The 19,733-nt window shown below is 41.0% G+C and overlaps 1 protein-coding gene across 1 annotated transcript in view; it reads left to right on the forward strand.

The window, feature by feature from the left end:
• The window catches only part of USH2A (usherin), a 571,481-nt gene that overhangs the window by 461,742 nt on the left and 90,006 nt on the right, over window positions 1-19,733 (forward strand). The window contains exons 55-59 of the mRNA XM_027827110.3: window positions 1,939-2,046; window positions 2,590-2,773; window positions 5,075-5,232; window positions 17,172-17,330; window positions 18,557-18,719. Of these exons, the coding sequence (XP_027682911.2) occupies window positions 1,939-2,046; window positions 2,590-2,773; window positions 5,075-5,232; window positions 17,172-17,330; window positions 18,557-18,719 (772 nt within the window). The remainder of the gene's footprint in view (window positions 1-1,938; window positions 2,047-2,589; window positions 2,774-5,074; window positions 5,233-17,171; window positions 17,331-18,556; window positions 18,720-19,733) is intronic.

Below are 19,733 nucleotides of genomic sequence, written 5' to 3' on the forward strand. Positions count from 1 at the left end.
GTTCAACTCTCTGTAAATCAGACCCCAAGGTCTCTGGTTGGGCATCCAGAAAATGAGGAACACACGATTAGTGACAGCCTCTGAAAAGTTTGGTTTAAATGAGTTGCCCAGCATCACACAGGAACTCTGTGGCAGATCCAGGGATAAAATCCAGTTCTCAAGGGCAACATTCAACTGTCTGAACCATGAGACCCTCCTTTTCTCCTGCAGTCCCCTGACTGCTTCACTATACACCAGCCAATTTCTGCAACAAATGAGGTCGAGATCCAATAGATAACAGCCTCCTTTACTACATAGCCATGATTCATCCCCAGAACAGGTGCACTGAATGAGCCAGACGTCCTGTGGAAAAAATAGGATATAATCAAAGACATATACATGCAAAGGAGCCGAATTCAGGATGCACAAGCAAACTTAATTCTGGGAGTTCCTAACTTTTGAGAGTTTGATTTTGAAACCTTAATATTCTTTCAGCATAGCTTTTATGTATAATTTCCTACGTTTTTAAAAACACAAACTGGAAAAAAGAAAAAAAAATCTGTCCTATAGTGTTCTATTGACACCAATATGGGTCAATGGACAGGTTTGAAACCTTTAGATCTTTGTGCCAATGAAGTAACTGATAGCAGTAGTAAATTGTCCTCATCTGTGTGGATCAGCACTAGAGGAGGGTGAGGTCCTTACTTTGTCAGTGGGTTTCAAAGATATTTGCTGCCATCGGAGGAATGGTAAAACTCAGAAATCCTGGGTTCTATTCCAGAATCTGGAAGGGAAGTGCCCTGTCTTGCAATGTCGATGAAGCCAGTGATAGTGTCACAATTGTCCTTGGAATTTAGTCACTTTCTCTATTTTATTTTGAACCTTTGGCACTTCCTGGTTCTGGCTAGAACCCAGGACAGGAGTGCAGGCTGGTCTTGTGGTTTGCAGACATCTGAAGTTGGCAAAGTTGTAATGTAAAGTTTGTGATTACTAACATGATGGGTTCTGCCCTACCCGCCCCAAAGCTGTGGGCAGGGCACACTTCCATCAATGGGGAGGAGGTAACCAGGGCTGGGTCACATAAGGGCAGAGCATCTTCCCTCCTGGCATGATGGAGGTGCATAGGCTCCTGCTCCCAGTCCTGGGCTCCACTCCATGAGGTTTCATGAGGTAACTGAAGACTCACACAACTCGGGCGTGAGACTCGCGGCGTCTGGATACATATTATCAGAGTGGAAGTGGGAAATACCAGAAATATCTTAAACGAGTTTGGGTGAAATCCCATTACTTCAGTGGGGCCAGGATTTCACACCTTGTGCATAAGAGATTTCCAAGGCAATAATTCAGACTTGTGGGGATTAATTCTTCCCCCACTTTCACCAGTTTGACACTTATGTTACCCCCATGTATTTCAGTGGAGTTACTCCAGATATACACTAGTGCAAGTGAGGTGCAGGAGCAAAACTCTTAAGCTAAGCATTCAGATGTTCTGGTACTTATCTGTATGGAACCTCCAAACTTTATGAAGATCACCCACGACTAACTCGGAGTGATTTTGCCACACTTCTTAAATGAATATGACATTGCTTACATCCAAATTTGCACTATTTCACTAATTTCACTATTTATGCAGACTTAGGGCCAAGTTTTTAATGGCCTCATTTTTTTTATGCACAACTTGTGTGTGCAAATAATTACAGTCACAACCAGAGTAATTTAAACATTTTACTGGTGCACTGCACACAATTAGATCTCTAAAGCAGGCCCTTACTGTAAATTACTCTATATGCTAACTCCAGATACCATATTTTCCCTTCCAACTGTACCTTAGAAATACAGATCTTTTGAAGTAACCCATCTCTGATCCGTAAGTTCAGCAACTTTCCCTCTACAGTTGTAATTCTCAGAATGTCTAAGGTCATCATGTTTAGTATGATTATTTGTTTGTTTTGTTTTTAGGTCTCCAGCCATACACTAACTACAGCTTCACACTTACAGCATGCACATCTGCTGGATGTAGCTCTAGCCAGCCATTTGCAGGTCGAACCTTGCAAGCTGCTCCTCTGGGTAAGGAAAAAGCATTCCCATAATATTAGAGGGAATCATTGGGGGCAAAATCTTCTGTAAATGGGCAAAACTCCATTGACATTGATGGCGCTCCCAAGCAGTCAGTTACAACAGGTAATTTGGCTCTACAGTGCAATAATTGTATTATAACCCCATCTGTATGCTGAACCACAATGTTTCAGGTTCTCTGTTTTTTGTGAGAACAACTTTCTGGCATCATCTTGAAGTAAATGATTTCCAGAGACAATTGTAATGGGCACATTTTTGTAAAACAAAAATAAATATATGCTGACACATCAGGCAAAGTTAGTCCTGTGATTATCAGCTTTTAAGTCTGATTCTCCATTGATCTGCATCCTGTATATTTATTTATGTCAGTGCTAACAGAGGGCAGAATATGTGTAAAACTACCTTTCTGATCTGGAAGTGGTCTATACTCGCTTTGCACTGGTGTAAATGACTGCACAAGGGAAATAGAGAATCAGGACCTTTTATATTTAATTTTATGATATGCCTCAAACAGTGGTATGCTGATGTTAACAGGAGTATGGTCGAAGCCTCGTCATATCATAGTCAGCTCAACACGAGTGGAATTCTATTGGGGTGAACCAGAAAAACCCAATGGACTTGTTTCTCAGTATCGCTTGCTTCGTAATGGAGAAGAGATTTTCCAGGGTGGCAGCGGAGCTCTGAATTTCACTGATGATGGCCTGCAGCCCAACAGTAGGTAAGGCCTAATAAAGAACTTTGGTAAGCTTCAAAGAGTGCTTAAGAATTTGATTTTGCAGGAGAAGAGTAAAATGTTCAAAGGTGTCTAAGATGAACCTGAATCCAATTTTCAATGTGCATAACCTGCTGAAGTGCTTTTGAAAATCCTGCTAAGCACCTATCTACACCTTGAGGTGCCTAAATACTTTGAAAATCTGGCCCTGAGGGCCTAAGTCTCTTTTGAAAATAGGATGTGGGGCTCCTAAGTCACTTGGGCACACCTGAAAATGTTATGCATAAATTGCTAGGATGATTTAAAAAGAGAAGAATCTCTGATTCTGTTCCTTAATCACTGAAAAATTGAAGACCTCCTTAAAGAGGCTTCAGATGAAGACAAGCCTTCTACCAAATTGATTCATAGACTTGAAGGGCAGAAGAGACCATCATGATCATCTAGTCCCATCGGCAGTGCTGCCCAGCTAAGGCAGGCTGCTAGTGCCTATCTTTTCCGACGCCACGCCGCACCCCGGAAGTGGCCAGCAGCGGGTCCGGCTTCTAGGCAGGTGGGCCACAGGGCTCCGCGCACTGCCCCTGCCCCAAGCACCGTCTCTGCACTCCCATTGGCCAGCAACCAGCCAATGGGAAATGGGGGGTGTTGCCTGTGGGTGAGAGTCGCGCGGAGCCACTTGCGAGCCTCCGCCTAGGAGCCACACCTGCTGCTGGCTGCTTCCTGGGTGCAGCACGGTGCATGGTGCACCCTGGCTGTGCTGCTGACTGGGAGCCACCGGAAGTAAGTCCACGCCCCAATCCCCAGCCCTGAGCCCCCCCAAACCTGGAACCCCTTCCTGCACCCCAAAACCCTCATTCATGGCCCCAGCCCAGAGCCTGCACCCCAACCACCTGACCCAGCCCTCAGCCCCCCACCCCAAACCCGGAGCCCCTTCTGAACCACAAACTCCTCATCCCCAGCCCAGAGCCCTGATCCCCTCTTGCACCCTAACCCCCGACTCAGCCCGGAGCCCCTCCTGACCCCCCCCCCCGCAACCCAGCTCTGAGACCGCCCCAGACCCAGAGCCCCTCCTGCACCCCAAACACCTCATCCCTAGCCCCAAGCCCTGACCCCCTCCTGCACCCCAACCCCCTGCCCCAGCCCTGAACCCCCCAACCCCTCATCCCGACCCCCAGTCCAGAGCCCTGACCCCCTTCCCGCACCCCTGCCCCAGCTCAGAGCCTCCTCCCATACCCCGAATCCCTCATTCCTGGCCCCACCCCGCAGCCCTTACCCCCGCACCTTAACCCTCTGCCCCAGCCCTGAGCCCCTCCGACACCCCAAACCCCTCATCCCCAGCCCTCTTGGGTCACAGGCATCAACACTTTTCTTCACCTGGGTCCCCAGAAAAAAAGTTTGAAAACCACTGATCTAGTCTGACCACCTGCCCATTGCAGGCTACAGAACCTCACCCACCCAGTTCTGGAACAGATCCCTAACCTCTGGCTGAATTACTGAAGTCCTCAAATCATGGTTTAAAGATTTCAAATTACAGAGAATTCACCATTTACACCAGTTTAAACCTGCAAGTGACCCATGCCCTACGCTACAGAGGAAGGTGAACAACCCCCAGGGTCTCTGCCAATCTGACGGGTGTGGGGGGAGGGAGGATTCCTTCCCGACCCCAAATATGGAAAACAGACCTTGAGCATGGAGGCAAGACCCATCAGGCAGATACCTGGGAAAGAATTCTCTGGAGTAACTCAGAGCCCTCCGAATCCTAGTGTCCCATCTCCAGCAGTTGGGGATTTTTGCTACTGGCAGTCACCAATGGGCCACATCCCATTGTAGGTATTTTCTACCTCGGCACCTTTCTCTAAGCTTTAATTGTTCTGGCTCATAGTTCCACTTGTCTTCTATTGGCTTGGCTCAGAGCGGTTGAAATTTTTTACATAGCAGACTATGCACTGTCTGGTGGATAGTGCATGTTGAACATACCAGTTTGAAGTTGAAAATCCCTAATAACAGCATCTCCTAATATTTTTTGGAGGGCATTCTAAAATTATTTTAATGTGTCACATGGTCTAAGTGTTTCTTTCTTAAGATGCTATGAAACGTAATATAAAAAGTATTAGTTTGATTAGCAAGAGATGTGTGACTTTTCTTATCTGAAAAAGGAGAAAGTGAAAATCTGTATTTTGAAGCAATATATATTACATGCTTTGTGGTCTGTGCTTCCTAAACTGGTGCAAAAGGGAAATAATTCCAGTATAAACATCCCTACAGCATTTAACCACCGTTTCTGTTGCTGCTGTTTTTCTGTTTGTGCAGATATGTTTACCAGCTGGAGGCCAGCACTGGGGGTGGCAGCAGTACTAGTGACAAATACGTTCTACAAACACCAGTAGAAACACCGGAGAAAATCCATGTTCCATATAATGTCACAGTAATGGATGCATATTCCATATTTGTGGCTTGGGACACTCCAGGTAAAAACATACTTCTGTATAGTTCCTTCTGGCAAATTAAAGAATTCCTTGTGGCAAATTAATGGGCATTGAAAAATAATACATTGGGCAAGTCTGCTGTTTCATTCTGGTTTCTCGTTCATGTCTGGTGTCAAAAAATGCATCTGTGAATTGGGTAGCTGGTATCCCATGCTGATGGATTCTTATAGAGATTTAATATAATACTAATATTGACTCGTGCCTGACTGCGTTGTTGTGAGGATTGATTGTCTGTACATTGGCTTGAACATGTAAACTACTATGTAAGTATTAAGTATTATTGAAAGAAACAATTCAAATAACTGCATGTCAGAGAAAACTGAATGTAATTTTCCTTCTTTCATCTTTGCTGAAACTGGGTTATTGACAGGGAAGATGCTTGTTGATGGTATAAGTTCCTATATTCCTGGAGCCTTAAAATGCCACTTAGCCTGCAGGATGAACAACACTGAGTTCCGGTAACAAAGACACTCCTTTCCTGTATTTTAATTTTAAGATTCATGAATTATACATGAAATGGCTTTTCAGTTGTCTCTCTTTCCCAACTTGGTCTTGATGCTCCTGATTTTTAAATGTTAGCAACTAGTCATAGGTTTGGCTTGCTATCATCATTGTCATCATCATCAACATCATCAAGAAGATGGTATGGTGAAGTCAGCCGTATCCTGAATTAGAGAAATCTGGATGGTTTATGGGACTGGTAATGGGATATCGTAGAATCATAGAATATCAGGGTTGGAAGGGACCTCAGGAGGTCATCTAGTCCAATCCCCTGCTCAAAGCAGGACCAATCCCCAACTAAATCATCCCAGCCACGGCTTTGTGAAGCCTTAAAAACCTCAAAGGAAGGAGATTCCACCACCTCCCTAGGTAACGCATTCCAGTGCTTCACCACCCTCCTAGTGAAAAAGTTTTTCCTAATATCCAACCTAAACCTCCCCCACTGCAACTTGAGACCATTACTCCTCATTCTGTCATCTGCTACACTGAGAACAGTCTAGATCCATCCTCTTTGGAACCCCCTTTCAGGTAGTTGAAAGCAACAATAAAATCCCCTCTCATTCTTCTTTTCTGCAGACTAAACAATCCCAGTTCCCTCAGCCTCTCCTCATAAGTCATGCGTTCCAGTCCCCTAATCATTTTTGTTGCCCTCCGGTGGACGCTTTCCAATTTTTCCACATCCTTCTTGTAGTGTGGGGCCCAAAACTGGACACAGTACTCCAGATGAGGCCTCACCAATGTTGAATAGAGGGGAACGATCATGTCCCTCAATCTTCTGGCAATGCCCCTACTTATACAGCCCAAAATGCCGTTAGCCTTCTTGGCAACAAGGGCACACTGTTGACTCATATCCAGCGTCTCGTCCACTGTAACCGCTAGGTCCTTTTCTGCAGAACTGCTGCCGAGCCATTCGGTTGCTGGTCTGTAGCAGTGCATGGGATTCTTCCTTCCTAAGTGCAGGACTCTGCACTTGTCCTTGTTGAACCTCATCAGATTTCTTTTGGCCCAATTCTCTAATTTGTCTAGGTCCCTCTGTATCCTACCCCTACCCTCCAGCATATTTACCACTCCTCCCAGTTTAGTGTCATCTGCAAACTTGCTGAAGGTGCAGTCAGTGCTATCCTCCAGATCATTAATGAAGATATTGAACAAAACCAGCCCCAGGACTGACCCTTGGGGCACTCTGCTTGATACCAGCTGCCCACTAGACATGGAGCCAAAGAGCAGCTGTACTCAGTTGTTACCAGCCAAGGCAAATGGAGTAAGAGTGAGCCATGAACTAACTATGTTGTGGTATCCTGAGACTGCATTGCAATTTGAGATGACCCTGATTTGCAATATTGAAAACTATATTTCAAACACCTCATCGTCCAGGGGACTTCAGGTTCAGTGTTGTGGTTCATGCCCATCTTTAGTTGCAATATTTGCATTTTAATGTTTCATCATCGGTAATTAACATCACCTCCTGCTTTACTCCCACTCTGTGTCATGGAGACAGGAGGACCAGAATCCATGGAATGATACTGATTTATATGACGTCCTCACTCCAAGTGGCTCTGTCCACTATTTCTGGAGAGAAGGCATAAGGTTCCAGGCCTTATGGAGATGGCTGGGATCAGTGGAAGGATTTCTTGGCCTGGTGTGCAGATGTGTAAAGCAGGAGTTAGATGTTAACAGCCCCCTTAAACTCACATAACCATGGGCCAGATTTTGGTCCACTTATAGTTTAGCCTACTTATTAGATCAACAAAATCTGAACAAATCCGTTGCAGAGTGGGTGAGTAGCAGTTAGGATTTAGCTAACATCAAGAATAAGTGTTGTATTGAGTCAGTACAGATCATGGCTTCACTGGCATGCTACATTTCCCTGGCATGATAAAAATTAGATGATACAATTATTGTGGAATAAATGTTAACATCATGGATAGAAACAGAAATACAGAGAGAGAGAGAGAGAGAGATCCATATTTCCATCTAGTATAGTTAATCTCCAGCAGGAACTTCTACTTTTATTTGTATATATCCATAGAAGTTATTGATAGGCATATGTCCATCATATATTTAAATTTGTTAACAGCACAGTAGCTATAACTGAATTTGTAGTTTTTTGTCATTTTAGGTCACAACCCCTACAGTGGACACCGGATCAGTGGTCGGGGTCATCAGTGTGTCAGCTTGTATGTGTATGATTTTTTTCAGTGTGCTGTCCAGCTCTGTGCAGATAGCTGGTTCAGCAGACCTTGATAGTACTACCCAGTGTTGTTAAGTGTTGAAGGCTGGAATGTCCTTGTTTTGGTAATGCTGTTCAGGCTGCCCAGTGCTTCTGTTCTTGAAGCTTCAGTGTTATTACTGTTAACAGCATATAAGGCAGCCTGCTCATTCAGCAAACCCCGATGTTACTTATAAAAAAAGACCACAGGCACAGCTTGGTAACAGAGGCACTTGCCCAGGTTTATTGCCCCCTAGGTCCCAGTATCAGTGCCCTGGTTCCGTGGTTACAGGTACACTGACACATGAGTGGCTAGGAGCAAGAAGAGGTTCAGTCAGCAGTGAAAATATCTGCTGTTCCCTGGGCCACACAAAAAATTACAGAAAGAACCCCAACATTTATAGGCTAAAACTAACAATTAGGATACACAACTTACACACAACCTTATGTATTTCATGACATTTGTTTGTTACCTTCCCTTGTTCCTAATATCTTAAACTAAATTGGAAAGTGTCTGTACTAGCTGAAATACATTTCCGTAAATATCTGGTGCCTAGTACTATAGCAACAACTTTGCCAATTTCATGTACTAAACAGTGAACTTATAAGGATCTGTTTTAATACGTGGCCTGACTTGGGTTCACAGTCTCTGGTTCAGGCCTTAAATCTTGCACCAGGCCATCCCTCCCTACTGTGCTTGCCTTTTTAATGAAGCACATTAATGTGTTTTCAAATGTCTAGGTAGTAGTTATTTTTCAGGTGACAATTTTCTTTGATATCGGTCTTTTAAAAACTTGAAATGTTTGTTTACAGCAGGAAGAACAGTGTGAGGTTTTTCAGTGAACTCTTTTTTTGATGTCCCTTCTTCCTAATTATTTAAGACATTTTCACCTTGCAGACTAGCCACTGGCTACGAGAAAGTCAGAGGGCACTGACAGTAACCTCACCTAGAAAAACCATTTTGCATTCAAGTATGGCTTAATAAGTATTGTGGTGATGCTTGATGCTAACTCTGCCCATTTAACCAGTGGCTACTAGGTCTATAATACCCTGAGCTGTCAATCTTTTAATTTGAAGAAGCACAAAATCCATTATAGAAATGCTAGAATATATGAAAAAGATTAAAATCTTAAATTAAACTTTCCCCCCGACTGCCAGGAAGGATTTAGAACCTAGCAAGAAAGGAGGTGAATTTGACTTGTGTATAATCTACAGCTGATTTTATTGAAAAGTGCCTCATACTCTGCTATAGTTTTGATAGTAGGTATCATTTAAGGTCCTGCATATTCAGTAACATTCAAAATAAGTTTTAAAACACAAGAAAATACTGAAATAGTGAACAAAGACTTGTGGGAGTGGGGTGTTTGTTGAAAAAGTTTCTCAACATAGTCTGGATCTTTTCATTTGTCTATTTGAATTCATGTAATTGGCAGTAGGTTAAAAGTCTGAGAATAAGGCTCCGGTAAGTCAGAGGTCAACATAATACACGTCATTATCTTGAGATTAGGGCTTTGTAAAAGGGCAAATGGTTCCTGAAACCATCCACATTGTAGGATTAGGTTTTCATGAATATTTGCTGGACCTGGGTTTAATCTATGCAGACAATTGTAGAGGTCCCCCTATAGGAGTCAGTGTTCTCTGTCAGTCCCACATACCCCTCTTCTTCAGGTCCTGGGGTGCACTCCAGACATATAATTTACTTATGTTGTCTTGATAGGGGCTGAGCGACTGGATCCCTCTTGCTTCCCTGCTGAGTCCCAGTCTTCAGGCCTTTAAAGGGAATCTGAGTGGCTTCTCCCACAACATGGTCTTTGGGGTGGGCCATGAGGTAGGGGCCACCGTTTCTTCAGTGAAGGGGTCTTCAGGGGCACAGGATGCACCTGTTCTTCCCACCCCAGCAGGGCAATAGCAGGGAAATGCTCCTGCTGCCAAAACACACACTGCGCACGGAGGCATAGATTCATATAGTACCCCTAAGAGATTAATGGATGTTCCTTCATAATCATGAATTTGGGATTATGGGTCACTATAGGTTGTCCATGTTACAAATGTTTTCTTGAGGGAGAAGGGGAGATCCAGGGTTAAAAATGAGAGGAGGTAGGAGTTCCCCTTAGAGGCACTGATCTTTTGAGATGGCATGATCCTCTGTGAGTAAACCTTATAGGTCCAGATCATGTAGCACAGGGAAGCTGAGACCTGCAAGCTTAGTCTAACACTACTTGTGACCCTTATTCACTTATTGTGAGGGATAGTCTTTTTCTGTTAGATTTACTTTTTCCATGTATGAATCCTAGGTTTTGCAACATACCCTATCAAAATACTGTTGATTTCCCCTTTTACATCCAGAATTGAGCCTTTATAATAAGGGTTGGCAGTGACTCTCCCACTGAAGCAGTCATTTTAATTGACATTGTTTCCAGGAATAAAATGGCTTTTTATTAATCAAGTTTTGACGAAAAGGTAGTTGGCCTTGGTATCTTCCTGTCTATGGATAGCGGAACACTTTGGTATTGGATCTGCTTACCTGCTGTAATAAATTTGGATCAAATATTCGCCCTTAGGATTAATTATGGACATCCTATCAGACAAATTCTCCTTTTTGGGGTTTTAATTGTGATGTTTCAACATCAGTGATGTATCCGAATTCTGTAACTTTAGAGAAATATAACATTTGAAAACTCCTGACCTAGCTAAATGGCAAGGTGGCTGAGCAGTGGTTAAAATGATGGATTCAGAAAAAATGTTTGACACACCTCACTCGCTAAGGAAAATAGGGCTTTATTTTCTGAAATAGGTATCCCATGATTTTTGTGTTACATTGCATCAGTGCACAAACCTCAAAGGTACAGTACATTTCACTGATATCCCACAGAAGGATATGTTACAATTATTATGGAACAACAGTCAATATCATAGATAGAAACAAAAAGCCTGAATGGGGGAAAAAACATAATTTTCCCTAGGCATATCCATAAATGTTATTAATAGGTACGCAAGTATCCATCCTACATTTAAATTCCTTAACATTACCGATAGCTCTCACAGTGGCCTAACCCTGCCGAGTGTCTTCAATTGCTATGAACTTCAGCGAAAGCTGACATCCACCAAAACCCACAGGATCATGTCCTCTGTTGCCAGATTGCCCATTTCATATGTTAATGATCTTCCCCTTTTCTCATATCATAGAACTCTATTTCACTCCATCAGTCTGTGCTTCCAGGTTTTGCATAGCATGTACAGATTGCATGTTGTGTAGAGTGTTCGGATTTCTACCTACATTCTTCCTGGGGCCCCACCTGGTATTTGTGTACCAGACTTAGGTGTTGTGGTAGCCTGGTTTCTTTTTGCCCTCCTAAGCCTGATATTGTCTTAGTTCTTGGGAGTATGATCCTATAGATAGGTCTGGAGATTGTAATTCAAAGGAATTAATTCTCCAGATCAGGTTGTTTTCTAGGATATGCGATATGCACAAAGCTTGTGTGTTACTGTGGTGGTATAGGCCAAAATGTTCAAACCTGGGCACTTAAAGTTAGATGCATTAATCCATATTTAGGCTCCTAAATAAGTGGATTGATGTTCAAATGTGCTGACCACTCAGAATTGTCATTGCCTTCAGTAGGAGCAGTGATTACAGAGCATCTTTCTCAGGGCACTTAATGTAGGTGCTTACATATGGATTTAAAATACTTAATGTTAGTTATCCAAGTATACTAGTTCTGGCTGTAATGTGTGGTACCAGTTTGTTGTTCATCATAACAATTATTTGGCACATTAACCTCTTACTTAGATTTTAATAAAAGACATGACGCTTATTTTTGAAGACTTGTTGGAATACAACTAGAAAACTTCAGTTATTTGGTTTAATGGTGGTTGTATTTCACATTACATTAAGTAGTTTTCAGCAATTGACTTCAAATGCACCTTTGATCACCAGTCTTTAAAACAATATTGTGATTTTCTTTTTCTCTTTTAAACATATTTTGCTGCAAATTCTACCTTATGAGTTACCCTAGTTTTGAAGTAAACAGGGCTGTCAAACCTAATTTGCTGCTTTTTTCACAGAATTGTCCATTATACATTATCCAAATACAACAGAAAAAAACAAGATTTAGTTTGATTGACTTGTCCCATTGCAAAGTGTGCACCTGCTGTGAAATGAAGTTGCAGAGGAAAAAAGTGGAATAATTTAACTTTTTTATTTGTAAAGATAATCAGGATTTTTCTGATTACATCTTAACTTCATAAATGTTAAATAACCTATCAGCATCTAGTTGTTGTAAATTATGAAAAGGAGCATTGCTGAGAATATGAACCAACTAAATCTTTGTTCTTTAGTGAACATGAAAATATGTTATGGCAGGTTGTCATTGTGCTCATGGTAACTTTGGCATCAAATAACAAAACTGCCATTTGCACTTAGGGTAAATTGGTTCACTTATGCTTTTACTGTTCCTTTTATTCTGACATAAATTTATGAACTCTGGAACTAACCAAGTCATGTGGTTTCCCAGCTGATTATAACAAATATGCCCATTTCGTTCAGTCACCAGAGCACCTGGGGTAGACAGTTTCGAACTTGCTGCAGATCTTGTAGGGTATGTCTGAACACACAAAGTTTTTCATTTCACATTTTCATGCATTCTAACTATTCATTTTTTCTCTTTTTCAAAGGGTAAAATGATCTCTTGGTGTTAGCACTCGGTGAATACTGGGAAGAATTTCCATTTAATATTCCTTTGCATTTTTCAGTGCACCTGTTTTGACATATTTGCACTTTTGTGTTCACTTTCTAAGATAATCTTCAAAATGAGTCTACTGGCATGACCATTCATCAACAAAGTAAACTTTAAGAGCATATTGTAGACTATTCATGTAAAGTGAATTTTGAATCTATGATCACGAGCAAATGTACTGTATCTTAAGAGGTTATACTCAGTCAGAGAGCATAAACTTATCATCTGGCTTGTACGTTTCCCAATATGAGATGTATATGTAAATATAATTTATACAGTGATACTGATGTACATGATGCTTTGTGAATATAGAATGGAATAGCTAGTGAAAAAGGACTTATTTCTTATAACTCTAAAAATAATTCACATCTATCATGGCTATATCCTATAGTATAGTGCTGCTTAAAAATCTTGTAACAATGCAAGTCTAACTATACACATAAAGAGTCAGAATTTTAGACACTAGCCTTCATTTTTTCCAGGCCCAAATAATTGTGAGCACAGTCCTGATCCTGCAGTCTATGTCACTAAGATGTATAAGGCCTTGATTTTTTGTGGGTGCAGTCAGAAAGGTAGAGGCTAATTCTTCCCACTGCCAGTGTGGAGTCGACACGGACCAAGAGGGGAGACTTTATGTCTCTCTTACACTAGGGCTCATGTGTAGCAAATCCGCTCTAGAGCAGGTAGAGCAACCTGAGGCTGCCCTAGCTTGTGGGAATTGCCAGGATTCAGGACTGCCACAGCAGTGCTTCTTGCCATCACTGATGTCCCCTTCCTGCCATCAGGGGTTTCAGCAGAAGCAGTGCAGAACTAGTGAGGCGGGCTCTACGACTGCCAGAGAAGCCTTCTGTGTTGGAGAAACACATTGGAGAGGCTACTTTCCACCAACTTAGAGTCCACAGTGCAGGGGTGAACCCCCCCCCACCCCCCTCCCACGAGCCAAGTATGTAGCCAGGGTCTATACCAGGCTTATTCTACCTGCTCTGAAGTCCACATTGCTCTGTCTTCTCTGCTATGTTACCCATGCTAACAGCATTCAAGCTAGCTCAGGTAGGCTAGCACAGCCTTTGCTCTTTAGACATACCCTTATATATGTAAGGGCCAATATTTCAACCCAGCTTTAATTGGGCCTTTATTTTTGTAAGTGCAAAATAGTAGACACAAATAATTACAGATGCAGCCTTGCATCTGCTGCTGTTTGCACTCACAACTTAGGTCACATGCATATATAGGTCCTTCATTTGTGGGCACAATAAGGAACTTAAATGCTTAAGTGGCCTAAGTTGGAAGTTCCAGTGACCCAAAGACCTGGTACATTTTGTCAGTTTCTGTGCTGTTTTTTTGTGAAAGTATAAAGTAGTTTCTATGGATTTCTTTCACAAACAAACCTAGGATACTTTATAGGCACAGATAATTGGAGATTTGGGGGAACTTTAGTGCCCCTAAAAATGTTAGGAATTGCCTTAATAAATAAATAAATGCTAAGTTTGGAACAGAAGCTCACTTACTTCATTTTATTAAGAGTGGACTAATTTAGTCATGGTACAAAACTATTCACTAAAGCATTAAACATGGGCATAATGAACAACCTACAAATCTGAAAACAATTCCAAACAATGATCTTTACCCATTGTTTCTTGAAATGAAACATCTATAAGCTATAAATCATACGTTTTGCCCTTTTATGCTTGTAAAGTCATACACTAGTTGAGCCTTGACTTTGATCCAAAACGTTAAAATTATGTTTTAATAGGACACTAGAGCACTGACTACACTCACTCACAGCACTGATTGCCTGTAGCACCAAAATCATTTTTATCAACTTTACACTTTGGAAAACAGCTATTGTTCAGTTTGGCTGAGCAAACTGGGATATTTCTGAACTGACTTCAGTCACCATTTTGTACATTGAATACTGGATACTATAAAATCAACTACTTTGAAGAAGGTGTACTTATGAAATTCCTTTGCTGAATTTGGATAGCTGGATTGACCTCACCTATTTGCATTTTCTTGGGAACTTTTATCTTCCTTGGAAGCTCAGACATTTTGACTGTCTGCAACTTTAAATTTATTCTGGTGGATTTGCACCCAGAACAAATTACAGCTCTCATCTGATTGGATGGACTGAAGTGAATAAAGTATCATTTTCATAAGAGATTAGCCTTCTGTTGCTGAAACATCCAACCCATATTTAGGCCTTTTCAACCTAGTTCAATACCAAAGACAAAGTTAAACGTTTCCATTTGAGCTGCTAGGCCACTAAATTCAAGTTCTCATTTCAGGATCTCTCATTGCATCCTCCACAATCTCCCACATTCCACACAGTGCAGGATTGTTCTCAAATACTGAAACCAGTGCTTCTGCCTGGAGAGTCTACCTGGTAGGACAGAGAACCCAGATACCTGGTGATATACTTAACACTTCAAATATGATGTCCTGAAATATAGACCCTCATTTGTGTAATATTTGTAAATTAACTTTGCAATTTTTTAAACAACTTCCAGAGTATCTCTTAGGGGATTGTATTATTTTTAATAGCGTCTTGGCATGCCAAATTCCAAGCAAGCACATAATGATGAGTATATGTAGCTTGTGGTTCTTCCTGTTAAAATTGGATTGCTGTCCCTGATACTAGGGACTTGTCTACATGAACATTTAGTTCACAGCATGCTGGGGTGTAAATCTACCCTGCAGCATACTTAGTGTCCATGTGGACCCTGCTGCTGTATCCTAAAAGTTCCCTAGTATGTTTTGATCTACTCCATTTCAAAGTGGGCTAGATACTTAGTGCATGACACACTAGTGAGGAGTGGATTTATACCCCAGCTTGCCATGACCTAAGTGTTCATATAGACAGGCCCCAAGCCTACCGTATTAATGGCACCATCATAACATTGTCTGCGATAGGTATTGATCCCCACTCAGATTAGGTGCAATAATATATTTCTAATTAGATCCCACAGTGTACAGGCAGTTTTATACAATCCAATGAACTCTTCGTGAACATTCATATAATCATCCATGCATTGCCGGCATAAAAGCACTTGCTCTTTCTCAGAAAAGTCTGTTGTTGCAGCTACCCTGGTTGAATACTGTGTTCCACAAATTCCCCCTCATGATTTTAAGAGTCATGATTTCCATTATTTCACTTTGACTATCTGGATTGTGAATTTGTCTAGCCTCTTTCTCAGCCACTTTGAAATATTAGGATCTCATTTTGCCTGCAAACAAAGCAGTTGGAAACAAAGTCCATTTTGCCTGCAAACAAAGTCAGTCTCTCCACTTAATGGCTTATTTTCAGCTAGATCAATCTAATGGCCTTGCAATGCAAGTCCTTGTGTAGCAAGATAATGTATACTACTTAGTATTCTATTAGGATCTTCCTGTTTTCTTCTTTCTTCTAAGAGTACTGATAACTTAGCATGTCAACATCATTCTTTGTGGTCTTTTGAAGAATATCAACTGCTTTGTGGTGATATGAAGAAGTTTGCTGCCTCTCAAATTTGTCATCAGCCTTTTTCCAATTAGTGAATCCAGTGTGTGTGAAAGCTTCATCTTTTGTACTGTGCCTAAAAGTTGTTCAACAGTAGAGACAAAGTACGTTCTTACCAGCTTCAGAATAATGGAGCCACTGAAGATCATCCAATCAGGATAAGCAGAAGGAATGGTCTAATTTTCCAAAGTTTTACACAGAGAAAGACTTAAGTCATGGTTGACGAGGTGTCTCAGAAATGCTAACAGTCTCAGGCCACTGCCATTTTACTTCCTGTTACAAGTAACGGTGGAGACAGCCCAGTACTGCAACCTGCAGAAGTTGATTTACTTTTTATTGAAAGTGTAGTTTCCTTCTTTTTAATCAGCCATGTTTTTTAAATTATTTCATTTTAGCACCTTGAACATAGACACTTTGTTTTTGTACTTCACTCAGTCAGTAATCACTTGGTAAGAATGGCATAGGACTGCAAAATTTAAAAACACACACAATACTCTCTGGCAAACTAAAACATTTAGATGGCCTCTTGGTTTTATATAGTCACTGTGTTTTAACAGTGATACTCAGACTTCAGGGGTTCAGCAGCCAAATTAAAAAGCAACAGGACACAAAAGAGCCACAGTGGTGTGAATTCATTGTTTCATTTACTATATTCTCATTTAAACACTATGAGGGAAAATATGTAGTGTTTTGATTTATGTATATACACCAATCAGAAGGCTTTTACTATGTTATTAACCAATTGTAGTTGATAAAATACTAATACTTGGTCAGTCATTTTTGCTGTGAGAATAATAATATATCATTCATATAATAATTCTCACATCATATTTTATTTTTGTTTAAATAATTTTGGTTTCTAAAGCGAAGTCCCAACAGGGGCTTTTACACGAAGTTGCAGATAATCAAGGCATCTTAGGATTTGACCCACGCTGTTATTAAACAACAATTATCCTGTGTACTATTCTCTATCCTGTAACAGAGATATTCAACACCAATATGCCTTGGGAATATAATGTCTTACTAAATGCCGGCAGTACCTCACCACTGATAAGACCGGTAGGTCGGCCTCATTTTGTCCTTGTGGATGGCCTGGATCCATACACACAGTATGAGATAAGGATACAAGCTTGCCAGAATGGTAAGATGGCTTCGGATGTTTCACTTGCATGATCGACAGAGAGAGCAGATTTGCAAAATAGATCCAGTTCAACAAAATAGATATCTTATTTCTAAACTGAAGTGAAATGTTTACCCAGTAAAAATAAAGCCTAGCGCTGTGGAGCTTTATACCTTTCCCTATACTATATCATGAATATTTTAAGTGGAGATTAAGATGTCTGTATTTCTGGGAATATAGCCTGTTTTATCAAATGCTTTATGAGAATAGCTTAAGTGTTTTTGAAATATCTTGCTCCCCATAGGAGAAAATCCTTGCTCAAGTGGTGTCAGTTGCGCCAGTATTTGGCTTATAAGGAGTAATAAACAACAACAACAACAACAAAAAGATAGCTGGAAAGCCCAGATATTATATAGAAAACATTAACTTTCTACTTCCTTATTTAAAGTTACTGGGAATGTTCACAATCTGATCTGAGAAAGAAAATCTTGTCATGTGACAGACAGGGCATGGTTCTCTTCTCCCTTATGGTGGTGTAAACCAGAAGTAACTCTGTTGAACTCAGTGGAGTTACACTGGTTTAAATTAGTACTTAATTATGAGGGTAAGCACTCATTGGAGGCACCAGTTTGTTTCCTACACACAAACTTGCTCTTACTTCATTGTTACTTTAAGTAACTGACATCAGGCATGCTAGATCCTGAAACTCAGCCTTAAAGAAAACTGTGAAAGAAATATGGAAGATTTGGTATTGCCTTCAGTGGAAGCAGAGTCAGGCCAACACCAAACACTTTTAAAATTGTCATCCAAAGTCTTCAAGCTTCTTCCATTGCTATTTTTGTTATTGTGTCCATCATCATGGGACTTTGTTACACATTCTAAAGGCAATCTCAGATAACTGGATCTGGGCAGCTTGGCAGCTATGATGTGACAAAGACAGTGTTTAAAAATACATATTAAACACTTTAAAATGGAAAATGAATAATTAATTGGTTCACTTTTCACACACTGAATGCTCATATTACTACTATCTTTATTTCACATCATGACACAGGCCTATTCCTTATGGCTAAAATATCTAAATTAGAAACCTTTGCTTTTATCCGCCGAAAACAGCAACTATATATTCAGATTAATGAACAACTTTTGTTCCTTACATTTCCATGCGTTAGGCCATTAAAAGAGCCCTTTTTTTGTTGCTGTGGAAAACTTTGACCTTTTAAGTTAATTTCTGATTTTCTTCCCAGGTGGCTGTGGAGTAGGCAGTCGGACATACGCAAGGACTTCTGAAGCACCCCCTAAGGAACTGAATCAACCTATAGTTAGGGCAACTGGATCTGGAGTAATAGAAGTAAAATGGTTACCACCTAGGAAACCAAATGGAATCATAATTAACTACTTTATTCAGAGGTAGACATTTTTACACCTCTATATCATCCCCTTGCATTTAGTCTTAATAAAGCATTTACTTAAGTAGTCCAAGTAATACTGGTGTGTGAACATAGTGTTTAAAAATGTACAGCATGCTGTTTGAGCCATGAAGCGAAGTGTTGCCTGGTTTCTGGCTTTTTGAGTATTAAGTTAGGAGGACATTTGTCAATGGATTGACAAGTTGCTGATAGTACCTTCAACACAGTTTGTAATCTTGCTCCATGTTGGAGCTACCATAAATGACATGCAGTAGGTTAGACCCACATTTTATAAAAATAGACAGAGGCAAAATTTGAATAAACTGATGAAAGGAATGAATGGAGCCATATGGTTGTAAACTTGGTGCAAAATGCCTTCTAAACACAATTAGGTAGAAGATGGCAGTTGGAAAAGAGCCAGTTTTGACTTGTGTAGGAGGTAGAGTGCATCTGAACCAAACTAATGATGATGTAGTTGAGTTACTAAGTCAAAACTGAAGCCAGAAATTGGAGACAGGTAGTCGAGGACACAGAAAGTACTCAAACATACATTAATGTATACTGTATGGCTGCTTAAATGCTGAAGTCAGAATAGGTGCGATGTTAGTTACACTGATAGGCATAGGGTCATACTGGGCAGGACTAGTGGTGGATGGGCCCTCTGTTTAAGCATTTAAACTGAATCAGGGTGTTTTGGAAATCACATCTATTATTTGCCAGAAATAATTACATTGGGGTAGTATTACAGTGCTCTTCTAGTTAAGTTACACTGATGTATGTCTCCTAGTGTTAACCTATGCCTCCCTGTCAAACCGCTGCTCCACAGTCCACTGGCTCCCATAAGACTGACTGGCATATCCTCGTTGTGCTCTGGGTCTCTTGAGCCCAGCATACAGCCTTTTCTACCTAGTTAGCTGTCTCTTGGAAATTTGGCTCTGCAGGAGTCTGTCCTCACAGCTTTGTGGAAGCGAACTGGTGAGATCCTTATTAATGTAATGTGGGGTTTTGGGGACTC

This window comes from Chelonia mydas, chromosome 3 (genome assembly GCF_015237465.2).
Source record: "Chelonia mydas isolate rCheMyd1 chromosome 3, rCheMyd1.pri.v2, whole genome shotgun sequence".
In the NCBI taxonomy this organism is placed as follows: domain Eukaryota; kingdom Metazoa; phylum Chordata; order Testudines; family Cheloniidae; genus Chelonia; species Chelonia mydas.